At 44.6% G+C, this 17,846-nt stretch overlaps 1 protein-coding gene across 1 annotated transcript in view; it reads right to left on the reverse strand.

The window, feature by feature from the left end:
- Nucleotides 1-1,046: 1,046 nt before the first annotated feature.
- CPA2 (carboxypeptidase A2) overlaps nt 1,047-17,846 on the reverse strand; it is a 37,395-nt gene continuing 20,595 nt past the window's right edge. The window contains exons 7-11 of the mRNA XM_085653615.1: nt 17,390-17,500; nt 10,501-10,591; nt 9,321-9,520; nt 5,037-5,121; nt 1,047-1,423 (exon numbers count right to left, since the gene is read on the reverse strand). Coding sequence (XP_085509741.1) covers nt 1,236-1,423; nt 5,037-5,121; nt 9,321-9,520; nt 10,501-10,591; nt 17,390-17,500 — 675 coding nt within the window. The 3' untranslated portion in view covers nt 1,047-1,235. The remainder of the gene's footprint in view (nt 1,424-5,036; nt 5,122-9,320; nt 9,521-10,500; nt 10,592-17,389; nt 17,501-17,846) is intronic.

The raw sequence follows: 17,846 nt of genomic DNA on the forward strand, positions 1-17,846 counted from the left end.
CCGTCTTTCAGGGAGCTCTTAGAAGATAAAGAAAGAACAAAAGCAGACGCCAATGCTGCATGTAACTTACCTAGACTTTGAATAGTGAACTGAGTGAAACAGTGACACTAACAACCACTTGTTCCGTTGGATTTAATCTTAAGATTAAATCCAACGGAACAAGTGGTTGTTAGTGTCACTGTTTCACTCAGTTCACTATTCAAAGTCTAGGTAAGTTACATGCAGCATTGGCGTCTGCTTTTGTTCTTTCATTATAATTGGTTTGGCCTTGCTGCCATTCGAGCCAGAACCCTTAACAGGTTTTCTACTTAGAAGATAAGGGCATGGGGGGTTTTAAAGAATTAAAATCCTATTGCTTCCCCAGGTATCCCTGTATTCGCGGGGATGCAATGGATATTCAAATTGTTTTAAAAAGAGGTCTCTTCGGAGTTGATGGTCCTAAGACCCTAAAGGTTAGCCAACATGTTTCAGCCCACTTGAAATTGCCAAAAATGGTCAGGGGCTTTCGTCAGGGCTCAAAAAGAGTGTTCCCTCCCTGGTTATTAAGAATTAGGACGTTGACCCATAATTCAAATATTTGAAGGTACAGATAGCTGTTCCCTTCCCGAACACCAAAAATATCGATGAAAATCACAATTGAAGGACCCACCTGCTTTTAAGATGGAACATTCAAATCAATGCAGCATTTCCCACACATTGCAGGCACTACGGTGGCACATCAGATGCCAACAGTCGACCTAACATGATGGAGGCTGTGCGCGGGAAATGCTGCTGTCTGAACAGCTGAGGGGGAGAGCAAGATTTGTAAAGGAAGTCGCGCCTTCATCCTTGATCATAGATGTATTGCTACTTACAAGATTGTCATACCTGCACGCTCAGGCATATTATCCCAGGAAGTGAACCAGGTTTACTTTAAAAAAAAAACCGCCAATTTTTAAAGTTTAGCCTAGAAAGACACTTACTCCAGCTTTGCTCCTTCCAGGGTCGACACCTAATGGGATCCCAAACGTAGAGAGAACGTGTACAAACAGAAGCAGACATGATGGTGATGTACAAGTAACTCTTTGCTTTAATTCCCACTAGGGGCTAGCACAACACTGGATAATGTTAATGTATGTGTGACTCCAACAAAATTAATGTGCAAAGCCAGTCCCCTACACAGGCACATATTTGGGCAAGATGTCATGCATTGCAAATCAATTATCCATCTTTCTCGATGCAATGGCCATCTTCTTCTAATAAGGGTTGTCACGCACATGTTCAAAAATCTTCTTCAAGCCCAGCCAGGTTTCCTCAGCCGTTGGGATGATTTGTGAGGCGGGCAGCACGAATCCATAGCGCCCGGTGTCCCTCAGCTCGAAGGCGAAGGAGTACTTGATGCCGTAATCGTAGGACCAGTCGATGCTGCCTCCGCTGGCTTGATCTGAGGAAGAAGAAGAGAGCATCAGGGCTCAGAACTGTCATATGGACTTAGCCCAACCTGGGCGCCTAATAAGGCGTAAGCTCCATCAACCATCAACGTGTCACGGGAAGAAGCTCTGGCAAAAACATGCGCACAGCCATTCTCAGAATGAAAACAAAGCAACACAGAAGCCATTTACTTGAAGGAGACATTTTAGCTGGTGATTGAACAAGGATCAGTTACAGCTTCTAAATGAAAGAGGCTGTTTGAAGAACTATTTCAACTGGAATAAGACAAACATCACCTAGAAATGCAGCTTTGTGGATTAAGAGAAATCTGTGTGTCATTAGTTACACCGGATTTTGTAACCTATAGATTTGCAAGGGTTCTCTCCCATGACTAACGTGCTTGACAGTGTGAAACGTTATCTCTCTTTGACGAAAGTCAAATCAGTCATATGTTTCTCAAGGTCAAAAATGCCAAACGAATGTCTTTCTTTGTGGATATTTGGAATAAGTGGTAAACTGGCCTAGCTGCCATTACAAGAGCGCGCAGGGAGTTGATGATGACCAATGATGCTCACTGACAGACTCAGGGTGATATTAGGAAACATAGACGATCCTTTGCATGGCACATATTCGCCCCATGCAACGTCAAGGGATTAGCACGTAAAGAAAGATGAAGCTACACATCAGGGAGTGAGATCTGCCACTCCACTCAATCAAGTCCAACGCAGACAGGCCTCTGTCGTGGAGAGTCCTTGCCCAACAGGACTAACAACACTTTCTTGTCAACTGAGTCAAAGGTCAAATTAAAATGTATTTGTATTTCTACCTCACCTCATCAAACAACCTCTGGTAATTCATACCAAATAACTACTCCCTCTGCTCATTCCTGCTTGCTCGCAAATAGTGAAAATGCTAATTTTTTGGTTGTCAGGCTGCATGAACTTCAAAATTCTTTAAACACAGAAAGACGAACGTACAAGTATGTACATTGCATCCATGGATATAAGGCTGGATCCAATCCAATGCGCACCTATTTTTGAAAGTTTTCATGTAGAGTGCTTTGCATGTTCAGGGTGGACGCAATCGAGGGCGGTGACTACACGAGGCACCAGACAAGACTACACAAATTCTGAAGCATACATCGAACATGCAACCAATACACTCAGGTTTTTTAAAACTCTGTAAAGGTGCAAGCTACTTTCTCTTGCATATTTAGTCATATGCAGAGAAAGTGACATTTTATTTCCAATCAACCTATCACCTAAAATACTGAAAAGTGCATCTTCAATCCTGTTACCTGAACAGCAGCCCAAATGCACATAGTCAAGTCAGCTAAAGCAGTCCATGCATTTCTGAAGGGGGTCACTGGCTTAGCCTTTAGTTAACCTAACTTTCAAAGTCAGGAGTGGAACGTACCTGGATTCCAATGTGTGCTGCCTTACGAAGTATCCGCTTCCACCTAGGAGTCCACATGTCCTTGACTGTGGTCCCAAAGGAAAGGCGCTCTCTCCTGCAATCCTGATTAACACCTTTCCATGTCCATTGAAACATCAGATGTGTCACTTTGGCCTACTCTTTTCATTGTCCCTAAACCTCTTTTCTATCTGTGTATTTATGGCTGTGATATATGCAAACTGATCCTTGAGTGAGTAGAAGGTGCCAGTGTTTTACAACCAAAATAAAGAATGGTGGTGAATGCAGGGGAGTACAGTTGTCACCAAGGCAGAGGACTACAGCTGTCACCAGATGTGGATCTCATGTTCTAGGTGTGGAGAAGTACAACTGTAGTCAGATTTGTCTCTCAAGATATGGACTCCAAGGCAGAGAATTGTAATTGTCGCCAGATATGGCTCTCAAGATATGGACTCCAACGCAGAGAATTGTAATTGTCGCCAGATATGGTTCTCATATTATGGACGCGAAGGAGTAGAGTTGTTGCCAGATGTGTCACTTATGTTATGGGCATCAAGCAGCAAAGCAACGAAGAGAACTTTGGGGGTGGCCATTGGTGTGGCCAATAGACAACAAAAGAAAGACATTAAACCCTCAGGGTGAGTGTGGTATCTAGTCCAGATTAACATGGCCCATACAAAATTTTAAAAAACTATTTTATTGCCTAAGTTCACAAAATATTGCAAGTGTTATGTACCAAGTATTTGTAGGCTACTGCCCTTCCAGATGCCTTGGATGTGACGACTGGACCTGCGTGGCCACAAATCCTAACATTCTGTGCAATCCTTCTTCTTCCATTATTGGCCGAACGGAAGGCTCAACGCCTATGACACCTTAGACATCTACGACATCTATGAAGAGCTGAATAAATATGATATTTGGTAGCACAGACAGATGTTACCTCTCGAGCAGAGGATCACTCTTACGGATTATAGCCTATTTCGCCACACGGAGCAAAGTTTTTCGAAAGGTATTTATAAACCAAATTCTCAATAAATTCCTCTATTTTTGCAAAAACAAGGCCTTTTTACTTGAAAAATTATTCATCCCACTTATTGACAGTTGGTTTTTCAGTGGACTTAGAGGGAAGCTGCTTTATTTATTATTATTTTTTTTTACACATCAACAGATTTTTTGGGGGTCTGGCCTGACAGTGCAACTCTCTGCAAGAAGTATTGTTACCAGTTTTTTAAAGTGTATGTAGAGTAATCTTTGGCTCCCACCAGAAGACTATTACTCTGTCACCTCATGCTGTTTGGTGTATCATTCCACCCACTAGGAAATGCCTCTAATGGAATGCGTGAGAGCCTTTTTTACAACTGAAAAGTACACTCATTCATCACACTGTCATGTTCAGTATTTTGGGCATGATTTAAAGTTGGCAGTAGGGTCTTCCCCCACCAGAGCAAAGGAGTAAATTACTCTGTTGCCCTTGTGGAGGTCCCGACAACCAATTTTTGAAAAGTCGGTTAGGTCGGCGGACATTTCAAGCCTTGACAGGAACCGCCATCAGGGCGGTTCTTTCCAGTGCATTGTAACGTTGCCGTACAGCTCAGTCAAACTTGACAGAACCATACGGCAAGTAACAATTTATTTTTTATTTTAAAAAAGAAAACCCCCAAAGCGGGATTTTGTTTTTAAAAATAAAAGAAACAATGCCTCCTTCATCATGGAAGTTATCTCCCATGGCGAAGGAAGAAATTTTACAGGTTCACTGCCCTTCGCCACCAGGGTTTTCCTGGTAGTGACAGGCAGTGAAAACTGATCTGTATGTCCGTCCATCTAAATTAGGTGGGTAGACATAAAGGTCAACCTCTGATGGCCCTTATTAGGCTGTCGGAGGGGTATAACCACGGCGTAGACTGAGTAGGCTCCAATGTCGTTACATCAGGCTGACCATTATGGTGGCAGAAAGGGTACTCCGTCGCCATTGCGAGGAGTACCCTTTCTGCCAACAGATAAATCGCCCCCTTTATTCTATATAGAATGCAATATTTTGCTAGGAAAATGGTTACCCAACACAGGCATGCTATATCACATTGCTTTCTACTGATGCACACTCAACAGGACATCAACATTTACCATACAATTATCGTATTGCAAGGGGAGCGAGGTTGCTTCATGCAAAATCAAAGCAAATAAACAGACTACTGATGTAAAAGTAAATCACTCACAGATGGTCGAGCAGATGGTTCCCACTTTGTACCTGGTGCCGTGCAGGGAAGTAATGGCATTGGCAGCAGATTTTGCCACAGCATCCTACGAAAATAATAATTGTAACTTGTTGGCACTGGGCCTTGCCGTATTTGAGTGAGTTCAAAGCAAGTGGTAAACTCATGGCAGGGCTTTTAACTTGTGGCCTTCAGCTCACACAGAAATATCAGCAAAGAGCACAGTAACCCACTGAACTATCTACATCATTTTACCTGGATGAGCATGCCCTCGAATTATGAAGGAAATGCCAGCAGTCAAACCCTCTACTTACCAAGATCTACTCGGCAACAGCTCAAGAAGACGGCGGTATAGTGAATCCTCCTCAAAGCACCAAAGTGTACAATCCAGGAAATTGCACAAAGCAGGCATGGATGTGTTGCGGGGACATTATCAGCAAAATAAACACACTGGTGTGCTGCACCATTGAATTTGCCCCAGCGCCCGATCTATTGTTCCAGTCTAAGTGATAAACCAAGAGCAGAGTTTTGTGTTCGGGATGCAGTCTCGAGATAGAGTCTTGAAGTGTAGCCAGAAGGCTTAGAGACCATGGCACATGGTTGTGACTCCTGTTCTTGATAGAACCGCAATCACAAATTGTAAGTGAGGCTGTGGGCAAGCATGCAAGAGTGACGTCATTGGTCTTCTCTCGGACCAGACTATTTGGCATGGGCAGAATGGACCAATTGTGATGTGGCGAACACAGACCACTTTCTCATTGGGAAGTGCTGACCAGATTGGGTTCGGTACCAATAGAGCATCCTATGACAAACCTACTCCTCACAAGCTTAGGGTGTAAAATAAATTATTCTACATAAAGACTCTGGAATATCTTCACTTCAGAGTGAGTAAAAAAAAAATCAATAATGCTTCTTGACACTCTTAATTGTCTCTTAAAATGCCTTTTTCTGGATGAGTCACACATCAATAATTATAATGTTAGCCTTAACTAGCCAGAAAATAACTTTAACAAAGACAATTTCAGAAAAAAAAGTCTTTTGTCTAGTACAAAATAGCAAAATAGATCAAATCCTGGCACATGTTTCGCTGTTGTCGAAGCTCATCAAATAGCAGTACCTTATTCCAGACATGGGCCAGGCACCCACTCCAGATAAACCAGCTGCTCATGGGCTTACAGTGTGCATAGCAAACTCACTATGCAGCCCAGTACATCTCATTATCTTGTTAGTCGTGTCTTCATTATCTACAGGGCACAATATGTTTCAACGACTTTGTGTTATTCACAAATCTTTTTTGATATATTCACATTAGAAGTTGTGCTCGCACAAACTCTTCGATAAATCTCCTTCTGTGTTGTCTCTGTAAACTTTGTAACAAATGGAAAAAGGCACAACTACTGGATTTGTAAATAAACACAAATGTGTATCATATTTATTGTTATGATAGAAAGGGGCACAGAAATGTTGGGTTCTTTCAATATGCTGCAGAAGGCTCTATTTAGAAATGTGTAGGTTTTGGAAAAGAAGAAACAAGTATTAATCTTTTTTAATGTGTGCAGTTTAATTGATGTACTTCGGGTGAGGACTGATGATGGTTGAGCGGAGTTTTTATACATGCTCATGGTAAGGATTTACCTATGCTCACTCATGTTATATGGTTCTTTCATACGAGTGCTGGATTGTTGGTGACGGTCACTGGTGACACTAGAGTTTAAGTTGTTGCACGAGTAACTGCTATCTGCTTGTTTTTCAGCATTTTTAAGTGGACCCTACTGCTGTGACGAGTGCACAACAATAGCCACCAAGTTGACTGTATGTCTAGTATTTATAATTTTTTTCACACAATAGTGGAGTGACATATATACCTCTGACATGACAAATGCCTTTTGAACTTTTTCAAGTCTTCCTTGGCAGAAACATGTTGACCACATATGATAGGGCGATTATAATAACCCCTATCCACTCATTTTTTAAGTCTATCCAATGGGGGCACCAGAGTAAAGGACAATTTTCACCCACCATGAGAAAGTTTTAGATTACACTTCTTTCACTACTCTTGCACTCTGCCCCTCACTCCTATACATTGACATTGCTCATTCTTATAACAAAACACCTCTGCTCCTCCCCTTGGGGAGTTGTAGCCCACACTGGGTTCCTGCCGGTAGCAGTTTGAGGAGGGAACCCAGTGATGAAGCATGTCACCTTCGGGTGAGTGAGGTTTCTCGTCCTAATAGCGCAGTGCTCCATTTAGCTGTATCCGTTCCTTCCTTTCACACCTACGTACATAGTGTGTGTTATAATGCAGATTTATTCAAACATATGTGCAGGTCCCCCGTTCTTTGAGATAAATGTTGACTTATAAATTGACAATGAGTAGGAGTAACATTTGGGTTCTATCCTTGGCTCCGGCTAAAAAGCACTGGGAAAGTCTTCATACCAAAGGAAAATCTGTACTTAACCAGACAGTAACTTGCTTTGCATCAGTTGAGATTACTTCTGGTATTGACTGAGTTTCTCTTTTATACAGTGCATGTGCTTTCTCTGTTGTTGCCTTTTCTTCTACAGTATTGGAAGAGATTGGAGTGAATGTTCACTGTCGCCATTTTAGATGAAAACTGCATTGTTGCCAATGTTCATATCTTTAATAAATGACCTGCAATTGAAATCTTCTTTGCTTTCTTCAGAGTAAAGTCTTTCTCACTGTAAAATCCAGAGGTTTCTTGCTACAGCTGACGATAAAGGACGTCTGTGGACTGCCTGCTGAGTGGCCGATGCCAAAAGTGCTTCTTTCGACCACCGCGGGAGGACTTTCCTCAAAATAGATTGCTGATCGGCCCATTATGTGATGGATGTCTGGTGGACCCGTCAGCCTTTTCTTTTTCATAGACAAAAGCAATGCCCCTAAGGCGCTGGGACCTCTCTCCCAATGCACGGATGGAATTTGAACATTCCCATCAGCATAAAAAACACCGATGGAAATGACATCCGAAATGACCACCATGAATGTGGTGACCCCCCCCCGTAAAGTCAGTCTTAATGGCAGTTAAGAGGAATGGTGGTGTTTCCAAAAGAACAACCAGCTGGACCACCGGCTTCAAAATGCGGGTCTTTGGGGGGTAACAAAGGCTACAGCCTGTCCCCCCCACCCCCCAGGTGACTTTGAGTAATTAGTTCAGGTGATACGGCAATCGGAGTAATGGATAAGTTACAAGGGAGTTGGAGGCGGGCGCAGTGATAAGTATATATTAGATTTTGCTGTGGATTAGGGGCAGTCTTGTTGAGGTAGCTAATAAGAAAGGGGGCAGTAGGGCAATGCATTGTTAGGCCCACCAACCCACCCTAGATAATTTTCTATATTTTTCTTTGATATAATCTTCGTGATAGTAACACTTTCCGCCATGCTAGAACAGGCTGTAGCAATTGAGAGACGCTTTTTAGGGGGATGGAGAGTCAGGTGCAGGCGTATCTACCCTTCGGGGGAAGAATGGACTGAGAGGGGACGAAGAGAAGTTTGTTGGAGAAAAATGTCCGGATCTGAAGTTCTTTTTTAGTCTATTTTGAGCCCAAACCAAAAACAGGAGATCCTTAAACGTCCATTTTGATAACTAGATTAATAAAGTTATTAAAAAATAATGGTGTAGAATGAGTACAGCAGTGAGACGGTGGCATCTAGTCCGCATCTACCAGCTGTTAATATTGCTCAGCAGCAGAAAAGAAAGATGGCCACTACTCAGGGCGCTTTAATTCCATGTATTTTTTAAGAAAGAGTTCTAAACATCCAGACACCTAAACTTGAGTTAAAAAACGACAATATATTTCTAGAAGACGAATCAATAACACCTTCAAAATTAACAGGGGAAAAACCAGATGAAAGTCTAATATTCTGAACACAATAGTCGAGATTCACATAGTGGGAAGGCTGCAGCATACACTGGCCACCAGACAAGTCAAGGGCCTACTCGTGGGAGACTTGGGGCACAATGTAGCCCTGGTCCGTGATACGACATGCCTCCCAGAGGCTGGCCTTGGGACACCAGCATGAAAACCTACAAAAGTGTCTTCTTCTACAACTGTAACCAGTCTATCGCTTTAAACTCCAGTGATGCAGCTGTCTGAAAGGAAATAGAAAACTGGGGTCTGAATGACTGGGGAGGTCGAGGGGTTTCAGAATAAAGACCCTCTGGCGAGTTCTCAATACATAACCCTCTGTAAAGCCAACCAAACAGAGAATAACAAACAGGTCTAACAGTACAGGAAACACCAGTAGCCGGATTGGGGGTCACTCACCAGCTCGGACTTGTCTGCTGGGTTGGTGCATTTGTATCCAAAGGGGTACATGAGGAGCTGGGAGTAGCTGTGGATGGTGAGGAACGCCTTGAAGTTTCCGTGACTCCTTATGAAGTTTGCTACAGACCTCACCTCGACTTCAGACTCAGCACTGGGCCCGTGGTATGTGTCCGAGCAAGGCTCCGCGCTGGTGCCGGACCCTGTTGGCAAGGAAAGAGGTGATATTACCATACAGGGGACCTTAAGAGGTAGGGAAAGGAGGAGGGTCTATGTAAAGAAAGAAGGAAAGAAAGAAGTATAAAAAGACTGAAGTAGGAGGAGCATGAGAGAGGAAGGAAGGAGGAATGAAGGAGGAACGATGGAAGCGAGGGAAACAGAGAGGAAGAGAAGATGGATGAGTAAGAGAGAAAGAAAAGAAGATGGAAGGAAGAAGGAACGGCAGAGGAAGGGAAGAAGAAAAGGAGGGGCTGAGGGAGGGAACCAATGATTAAGGAAGAAAGGAAATGAGGGATGCATGGAGGGACCGAGGTTTAGCGGACGGAAGAAACAAAGGGAAGAAGTGAGGAAAGATGAAAGCGAGCAAGAAATGAAGGTACGAAGGAAGTAAGGATGGGTTGAAGGAAAGAATGGCAGAGCGAGAGAGAGAAAAAGGAGCGGCGATAGGAAGGAAGAAATGAAGAGAGGAAGGGAGAGAGCAATGCAATGAGGAAGAGAAAGTGGAAGGAAGGAAGTAATGACAGTAAGCCATTAAGGAAAGTAAGGCAGGAGATATGAGTAGGATTGTGGTAGGAAGAAAGGAAGGTAGTTAAGAGAAAAAGGGGAAGAAAGGAAGTGAGGTTAGTATCGCAGGATGGAGGCAGAGGGAGGATGGAAGAGATGTAGGAGAGGAAGGAAGCAAGGAAAATGGAGGAAAGGTGGTGAAGAGGCATCGGGGAACTAAAGAAGGTAAAGGGGAGTAAGAAAGGAAGCAGTGATGTGGGCGACGGATGAAGAAGGAGGGAAGAAGGAAAGAACGACAGGAAGGATGGGGCGGGGCTCAGGAATACAGGAAGTAAGGTTGGACGATCAATGCATTTGCGCAGTTAATGAGGTCCAAGTAATTGTTTGTTTATGGGGTGATGCCCCAAAGTAACACTATATGTAAAACTACCACATCAAAAAAGACGGCACCAGCTTCTACCTCCGAATCCGGCATCCCAGTTCCGGTTGGGGTCTGCGCCGACGCAGAGACTGCCGGACTTCTTGGAGCGGGTCTTGCGCCACATGCGGTTCTGAAAGACACAAAAGAGAGGCGATGACCCAGGGAGAAGACAGGTTTCAGATGACAAGTCACTGACACATTCCTTTCCTGCAGAAAAAGCAGCCGTTCGTCACTGAGCGGGGCACAGATTCTCGGCCGACCACCGGTGGTCCATATTTCAAACTCGTCTTTCAGTCCCACACAACCTGCACGAGCGCGCGGACACAGGAAACGCGCGTGCACTGACATGGGCATGCTAATGAGTGTCTTTCGGGATCCCTTGGCTACGGCAGGGAGTCTCGAAAACACACTTTCCCCAGGTATTCGAAGCCTGTTATTAGAACATTGAAGTCTGGTCCATTAAGCTGCAGCAAAACGTTTCAAGCATAACACCATTGAATGTTTCCCTGATTCCCTTTTTGTTGATCAGTTTTACAATGGTCGTATGGGAGGCTCAAAAACGATCTCATTTTTTTCACGCACAACATACCCTCTTGGTCTACCAGCTTTTACAATTCCCTTAACGTCACCTCCTCCTCCTCTATCCCTCATGGGAAACAGCTAAAAATGTCCCCCTCTGCGGGTTTTAACGGCTCCCTCACTATCTCACTCTATAACAACGGTACTGTTATGATCCAAGCCAAAGACACCTGTCTCTCTCTCTTTGACCGCCTCTTCCCTTCCCTACTCCCCTCCCCTGCGATCGGACTATCCCTTGACTCTCCATCTAGCTCCACCAATTATTCCCTTTCTCCTCCCTTGACCCCCCCACTCTCCAATAGGCTGCACCCTTGGGAGGCTCAGGTTGACCCTCTTCTCTCCCCTCTGCCCTCCCCTCCTATTCTTCCCCCCTCACAGTATGCCCCCCCTCTTCACTTCTGCCTTACCTCTAGCTAACACGCTCCTCGTCCATTCTGCACCGTCCCGGCACTCCATTCGCATCTCCTCCCCCCTATCCCTACCGGTCATCCCCTTCCCTAGACCACCTCCCCTCCAGCCTTCTCCCCTAGTTAACTTTCCTTACGTTCCCCTTATTCCCTCCTCCTCTTTGCTTTTCCTCCCCATCCTCCCCTCACCATGTACCCCGATTTCCCCACAAATACATTCCATCTCTCTCCTTCCCCACACTCCTCCAGCATTGCTGTGCTACCCTCTTCCCCCCCCCCTGGTAACCCTTTACCTCCCTCGGGCCTAGCAGAACCACTTCCTTTCTTCAACTTCCCTATCTCCCAATCACCCCCACTCTGCCTGATACCTGCTCCCTCACAGCCACCTCACTTAGCTGCCAGGTCCTCTCCAACCCCCTCCCCTCTCTTCCTCCCAAACCTCCTTTATCCCTATGACCCCACACACTCCTCCCCTCTCCTTCCGCCCCACCGCCTCACTCCTCTCCTATCGCCCCCTAATTTTGTCCTTAACTCCTATCCTTCTTGCAACGCCAACAATGACAACTCTCCTCCCACCCCCGGTGCACCTACTCCTGTTCCCATCCAAAACCTCTCCCCACCTCTGAAGCCTATTCCCCTACTCCCCTCCCGTTCCCCCACCTCTCCCTGCCTGCCACCGCCAAGTGCACCCCCTCCCGTTTCCATTGAGTCACCCAACATGCCGTGCTCTGCCTTCCTCTCTCTGGAAAATAAGCTAGGCTCTCTAATCACCTCCATCTCCCAACTTGAAGCTACCATTTCACTTTTAAGCTCCAAGATCTCGACTTTTCCATACACCTCAATTCCTTTGGAAAACACTCACCCTCCCACGAGATGCACCTCGCCCCCACAACCCATAATAGCTAAGCATAGCCTGGCGTCTGCAAATTCACACAAGCATTTGAACGCCTCCCTTCCTCCACTTTCACTTCCCAATAACCCTGCTATCTACAATATTCCGACCATCTCCTCTGTCAGAAACACTCATCCACCTAAACCCTCCCGAGCGCCCTCATATAAGTTCAATATCCCCATCTCCCCTCATAGCCCAAGTGCTCCCGTCACCAAAACAGTCTCGACAGAGCTGCGCTGTATGCTCCACAACTGCAGATCTGCAATAAAACACAAACTTGAAATCTCCGATACCATCAACTTGCACAATATTGACATGCTCTTCCTCACAGAGACCTGGTTCAATGATACCTCTCATTCTATGTTTGATCTCCTTGTACCAACAGGCTATTCTATACTTAGAAATGACAGACTTGACAAAGTTGGGGGAGGTGTTGCAGTCATCTTTAGAAACTCCCTTCAACTTAAGGCCCTTCCTAACAGCTCCTTCCACACTTTTGAATGCCTATCTCTTGAGCTTCAATTGCACCACCGCTCACCTCTCAGATTCCATGTTACCTACCACCCGCCTGGTAGCAGCCCTTCGTTTATGGAGGAACTCACGGACTGCATCAGTGACCAATACTCTCAAAGTGACAATCAGATCTTCGTGGGTGACTTCAATGTCCACTGGGGCTCGCCTCAAGACACCTATGCGAATGCGCTGGCCACCTTCCTCTCTGCAAATGATCTTATCCAACACTGCACTGAAACAACACACTCTAAGGGTTCAACCCTGGACCTTGTTATCTCTAAAGCAGGCTTGCTGACCATCGCTTCCCCTATTCATGTAGACTGGTCTGACCACCTCCTCATCCCATTCTCTCTTCACCTATCACACTCTATAACTCTTGGCCAGCCTAAGAGGGCTACTTCCTGGTTCCGTGACACTAAAAATATTGACATCAGTACCCTCTGTGAGTCTGCCTTGCTATCACTTCCAAGGCTTGACCCGGACCTAGATGTTAACGAACTCACCTCCCAATGCCTTACAGTCCTTGCAGTCGAAATCAATAATGTCGCTCCTCTCCAAAGCAAAAAGAAAAGACCCACTCCCTCAGCACCTTGGTTCAACAAATCCCTCTATGAAGAAAGGAAGTACCTAAGAGTCCTTGAGAAACAATGGAGACAAGCGCCCTCCACCGAAAACTTGGCCACGCTGCGTTCAGCAAGATCCAAGCACCACAAGCACATTTTCCTTGGAAAAGTGTCGCACTTCAAATCCCTCCTTGACTCAGCCAAAAATAGACCCAAAAAACTATTCGACCTCCTCAAGAACCCTAACAGCTCTCCCCCAACCTCCAAATTGGAGGACTCCACAAAGAAAGCTGCGGATTTCGCTATATTCTTTGACAAAAAGGTGAAATCACTAGTAGATCAGGTCATTCATCCTACCCCTACAGCGGAGCGCAAATCCTTAACCATTTTGCAAAACTTTGACCCCATCGATGATGACGCCCTCCTTAAATGCATCCTCGATACAAAGCCCTCTAACCACTCTCTTGACCCCATCCCTAGTGCCATTGCCATGGATTTCTATACCCATTCTCTTTCCTATTGGACCACTCTGGTCAACCTCTCCCTCAGTCAAGGCTCCCTTCCTGATTCCTTCAAAAATGGACAGGTCACCCCTCTGCTTAAAAAACCCACCGCTGATGCGAACGACCTCAACAACTACCGTCCCATCACTAACCTACCCTTTCTTGCGAAAATCACAGAAAAATGTGTAGCGAAACAACTCTCTCGCCATATCAAGGACAATGATCTTCTTGACATTTTCCAGTCCGGCTTCATTCAAAACTGCAGCACTGAAACAACCCTGCTGCTAGTGGTTGATGACGTGCTGCGGATACTCGATTCAGGGGAGTCTTGTCTTCTAATTCTTCTTGACCTTTCTGCAGCCTTTGACACAGTCAATCACAACACTCTCCTTAACACTCTTCAACAGAGAATGGGCATAGAGGGCACTGTGCTCAAATGGTTTACCTCCTTCCTCTCTGATAGATCCCAAATGATCAAAATAGCAAACAGCCTTTCATCTCCTTTAGCGGTCAGCCAAGGTGTCCCTCAAGGCTCTATACTTGCACCCACACTATTCAATCTCTATTTAGAACCTTTGGGAAATCTCCTGAGTAAATCCGGGATCCATTATCATCTATATGCGGACGACACTCAAATCTATCTTAAGGTGGCCTCCACTCACGATCTCTCCTTCCTAAGCTCTACTCTCGACTCCATTCAAAACTGGATGTTAACTCATCAACTGATCCTGAATCCCTCCAAAACTGAATTCCTCCTCCTCTCCTCATCACTTTCTCCTCCCCCAGTGCAATCATGGATGGATCAGACTAATCTACTGAACAATAAACCCATCATTGTCGAGAGCGCAAAATCCCTTGGTGTCATACTCGACAAAAAACTCAATCTACACTCCCACATCGATTCCATTGCAAAGTCTGCTCGATACCAACTACGACTTCTTTGGGGGATTCGTCGCTTCTTCCCGGAGCACGACCTTAAAACCCTGGTCCAATCGCTGGTTCTCTCCAGATTGGACTACTGCAATTCTCTTCTTACTGGCCTCCCCAAAACCCACCTGTCCCCCCTAAAGTCCGTTCTCCATTCAGCAGCTCGTTTCATTTATGGGGCCAAAAGAAGCGACCACATCACACCCAGCCCCTCCGTTGGCTTCCCATAGAGGCAAGATCTATCTACAAGACTGCCTGTATCACCCACAAAGCCTTGCACTCCTCCTCCCCTCGCTACCTGGCGAATAAACTGAAACTCTCCGGAGGCTCCAGACCTTCACGTAATGCAGAAAATGTATTGCTTGAACCTCCCACTTTCAAGAAGGAAAGATCGATGGCCCAATCCTTTTCAGGCAATGCGGTGAGAATCTGGAACTCACTTCCGCCTCATCTCCGGACCACCACCTCTTCTCAGGCCTTCAAATCTGACCTCAAAGCTCTCCTCCATCAAAGACACTTCCAAATTTAATTTACGCCCTCTATTTTCTGAAGGAAGTCCTGCTGTTATAGGAAATTCTGTTCTCCATGCCTATAGAAGTGCCTTCCCAGTGTGTTTTTGTGTGTTGAGTGTCTGCCATTTAGTGCAGTAGTATACCTCTACTTGTACTTTGTACTCTTGTATAACATGCAGACGTCTCCTTTCCTTTGTAACGTATCGTTTGCTACCTCTTGTATTTTGTTTGCTTTTGATACTTGCACAACGGCCACCACTGCCTCATGTAACGTAACTTTTATTTTAGTGTTTTGAGTGTCTGCCATTTATTGACCTCTGTGTACTTTGTATGCTCTTGTAACCTGCACACGTCACTTTTTTCCTTTTGTAACGTATCGTTTGCTCCCTCTTGTATTTTGTTTGCTCCTGATACTTGCACAAATGCCACTATTGCCTCATGGAACGTAATGTTTGATTTTTTAACATGCTCACTTGTAATTTTTCTCCTTATGTATCATTACTGCTCCTATTGTGAAGCGCTCTGACACCTTCGGATAAAGTCTGCGCTATATAAAAACGCATTAAATAAAATAAAATAAATAAAATAAAATCTGTGCTACCAAGAATGGCGGGGCGCTGCAGCCATCAGAGTCTTTACAGTCAAACTGCAGTGCGGGTGAAAGGCACGGTAATGGGAGGCCCTGCTAAACAGAGCAGTCACGCGCCAGTATTTCCGTAGGCCTAAAAAAACACTAACACTGCACAAAATACGAAGACTAGTTGCTCGCCAATTAATTTTAAAAAATAGCATTTATTTTTCAAAGTTTAAAAATTGATCTCCTCACCATTCCAGTTCATTGAAATGCACAGTGCTATAGAATTTGGTCTACCCAAACAAAGTGTGGAAGCCATCTCCATTCCTCATGTTTCACTGGAGGAAAACGACAAAACTATCATGGCCAAGAGGCTTTTTTACCTGTGGACATGGCAAATATTGTAAATATGGATTTAAAGCTCTAACTGGTTTGAAATGACAGTCCCATTAAGAAATTTGTATTAAATCATTTGTTAACTATTTAATACCATTTGTGATTTATATAATAGTCTGTCCTTGCTCCAGACTTGTCGGTAGTGATCTATCAATTGAAGATTCAAATTACGGAACATTTCTGAGCGATTGAAAATAGAGACTACAAATATTCAGCTCCTGCGCATATACATTTTCATCACAATGTTGATGTAATTGGTATAAAACTCCTAGCACTTAAATATAAACCTTTGGACATTCACCTTGGTGACAGGGAAGAACTGGCTCTAAGACAAAATAAATACAAATCCAATATTGCTCTGAAAAGGATGCAACCAAAGGTGTTCAATAGAGATCAGAGCCTAGTGGTATTCCATTACACAGTTGCATACAGAAACTAGAAGATGGTGATAGTGGGGCTAAAATGTACCTTGATGCGCTCTTTGTACAACTTTTAGCGCTTTTTAAGCTTTTCGAACGTTTTAATTCATCATTTGATTTGAAATACAAAATTAGGACAGAGATTGATCGATGAAAGAGAAATGTTGTATATCGTTTGTTGATTGGTTGTAAATTAATTGATTTTTTTCAAAAGATCATCGGGGCCAAGGTCCCTGATTCTGGAGTTGAAAGCTTTGCTGGTGTCTGTGGCTTTGCTTGCCCATTTCCCTCCACTGAAGCCCTGAGGAAGAGAAACCCTCTCTATTGTTGTGGAGCAAATTCTGTGGCAATGTGCATTTCATTTAATTGGGAGGTTGTGGAGATGAATTCTGAAAAATAAGTGATATATGTTTTTTAATTAATATGTAAGAGAAATTATACGTAAGATGTTGTACAGTTAAAGCTTTGGCGAACTGAAATGCTGGTGTGTGACTATTAAAGCATCCAGCCCCCTAAATATTGGAGTACTTCCAAGCCTCTCGTCTGCTTGTCAGAGGGAAGGGCATGGGAATTCTGCTGCTCCCAAGATTCACAAACATACATACAGGAGAACTTCAGCAGTTGGAACTCTGGCAGTACTTACAGACTGATGAGTGTAGACGTAGCCGTCAGGATTGGTGACGATCAGAATGTAGACATCCATGTTGTCCAGTAGCGCAGTGACTGAAGCATCCCTTTTGTACTGAGAGGCGAGCTGCACAGGCAACAAGTGAACAAAAGCAGTGAGAATTGAGCAGCTAATTAATTCCATGCGCACAAACAGTGTAGTTTACACAGAAGTCTGTGATATACTATAAATAACCCTCCTCAACCGTTGCATCACTTTCTTCCCACCTCACAAGCACCACTTCGCCCCCACATCACGAGCTTGTTTGGTGATATCACCACTTTAACTCCCATCAGCACACTTCCACCACACAACCACTCGCACCACCGCAGACTTCATCACCAGCCTCACTCCTCTACTACCAGCAGCACCACACTCCACCACCAGTCGCACATAACTCTACCGCCAGCACCACTGTACTCCATCACCAGCC

This window comes from Triturus cristatus, chromosome 4_1 (assembly GCF_964204655.1).
Source record: "Triturus cristatus chromosome 4_1, aTriCri1.1, whole genome shotgun sequence".
Taxonomy (NCBI): domain Eukaryota; kingdom Metazoa; phylum Chordata; class Amphibia; order Caudata; family Salamandridae; genus Triturus; species Triturus cristatus.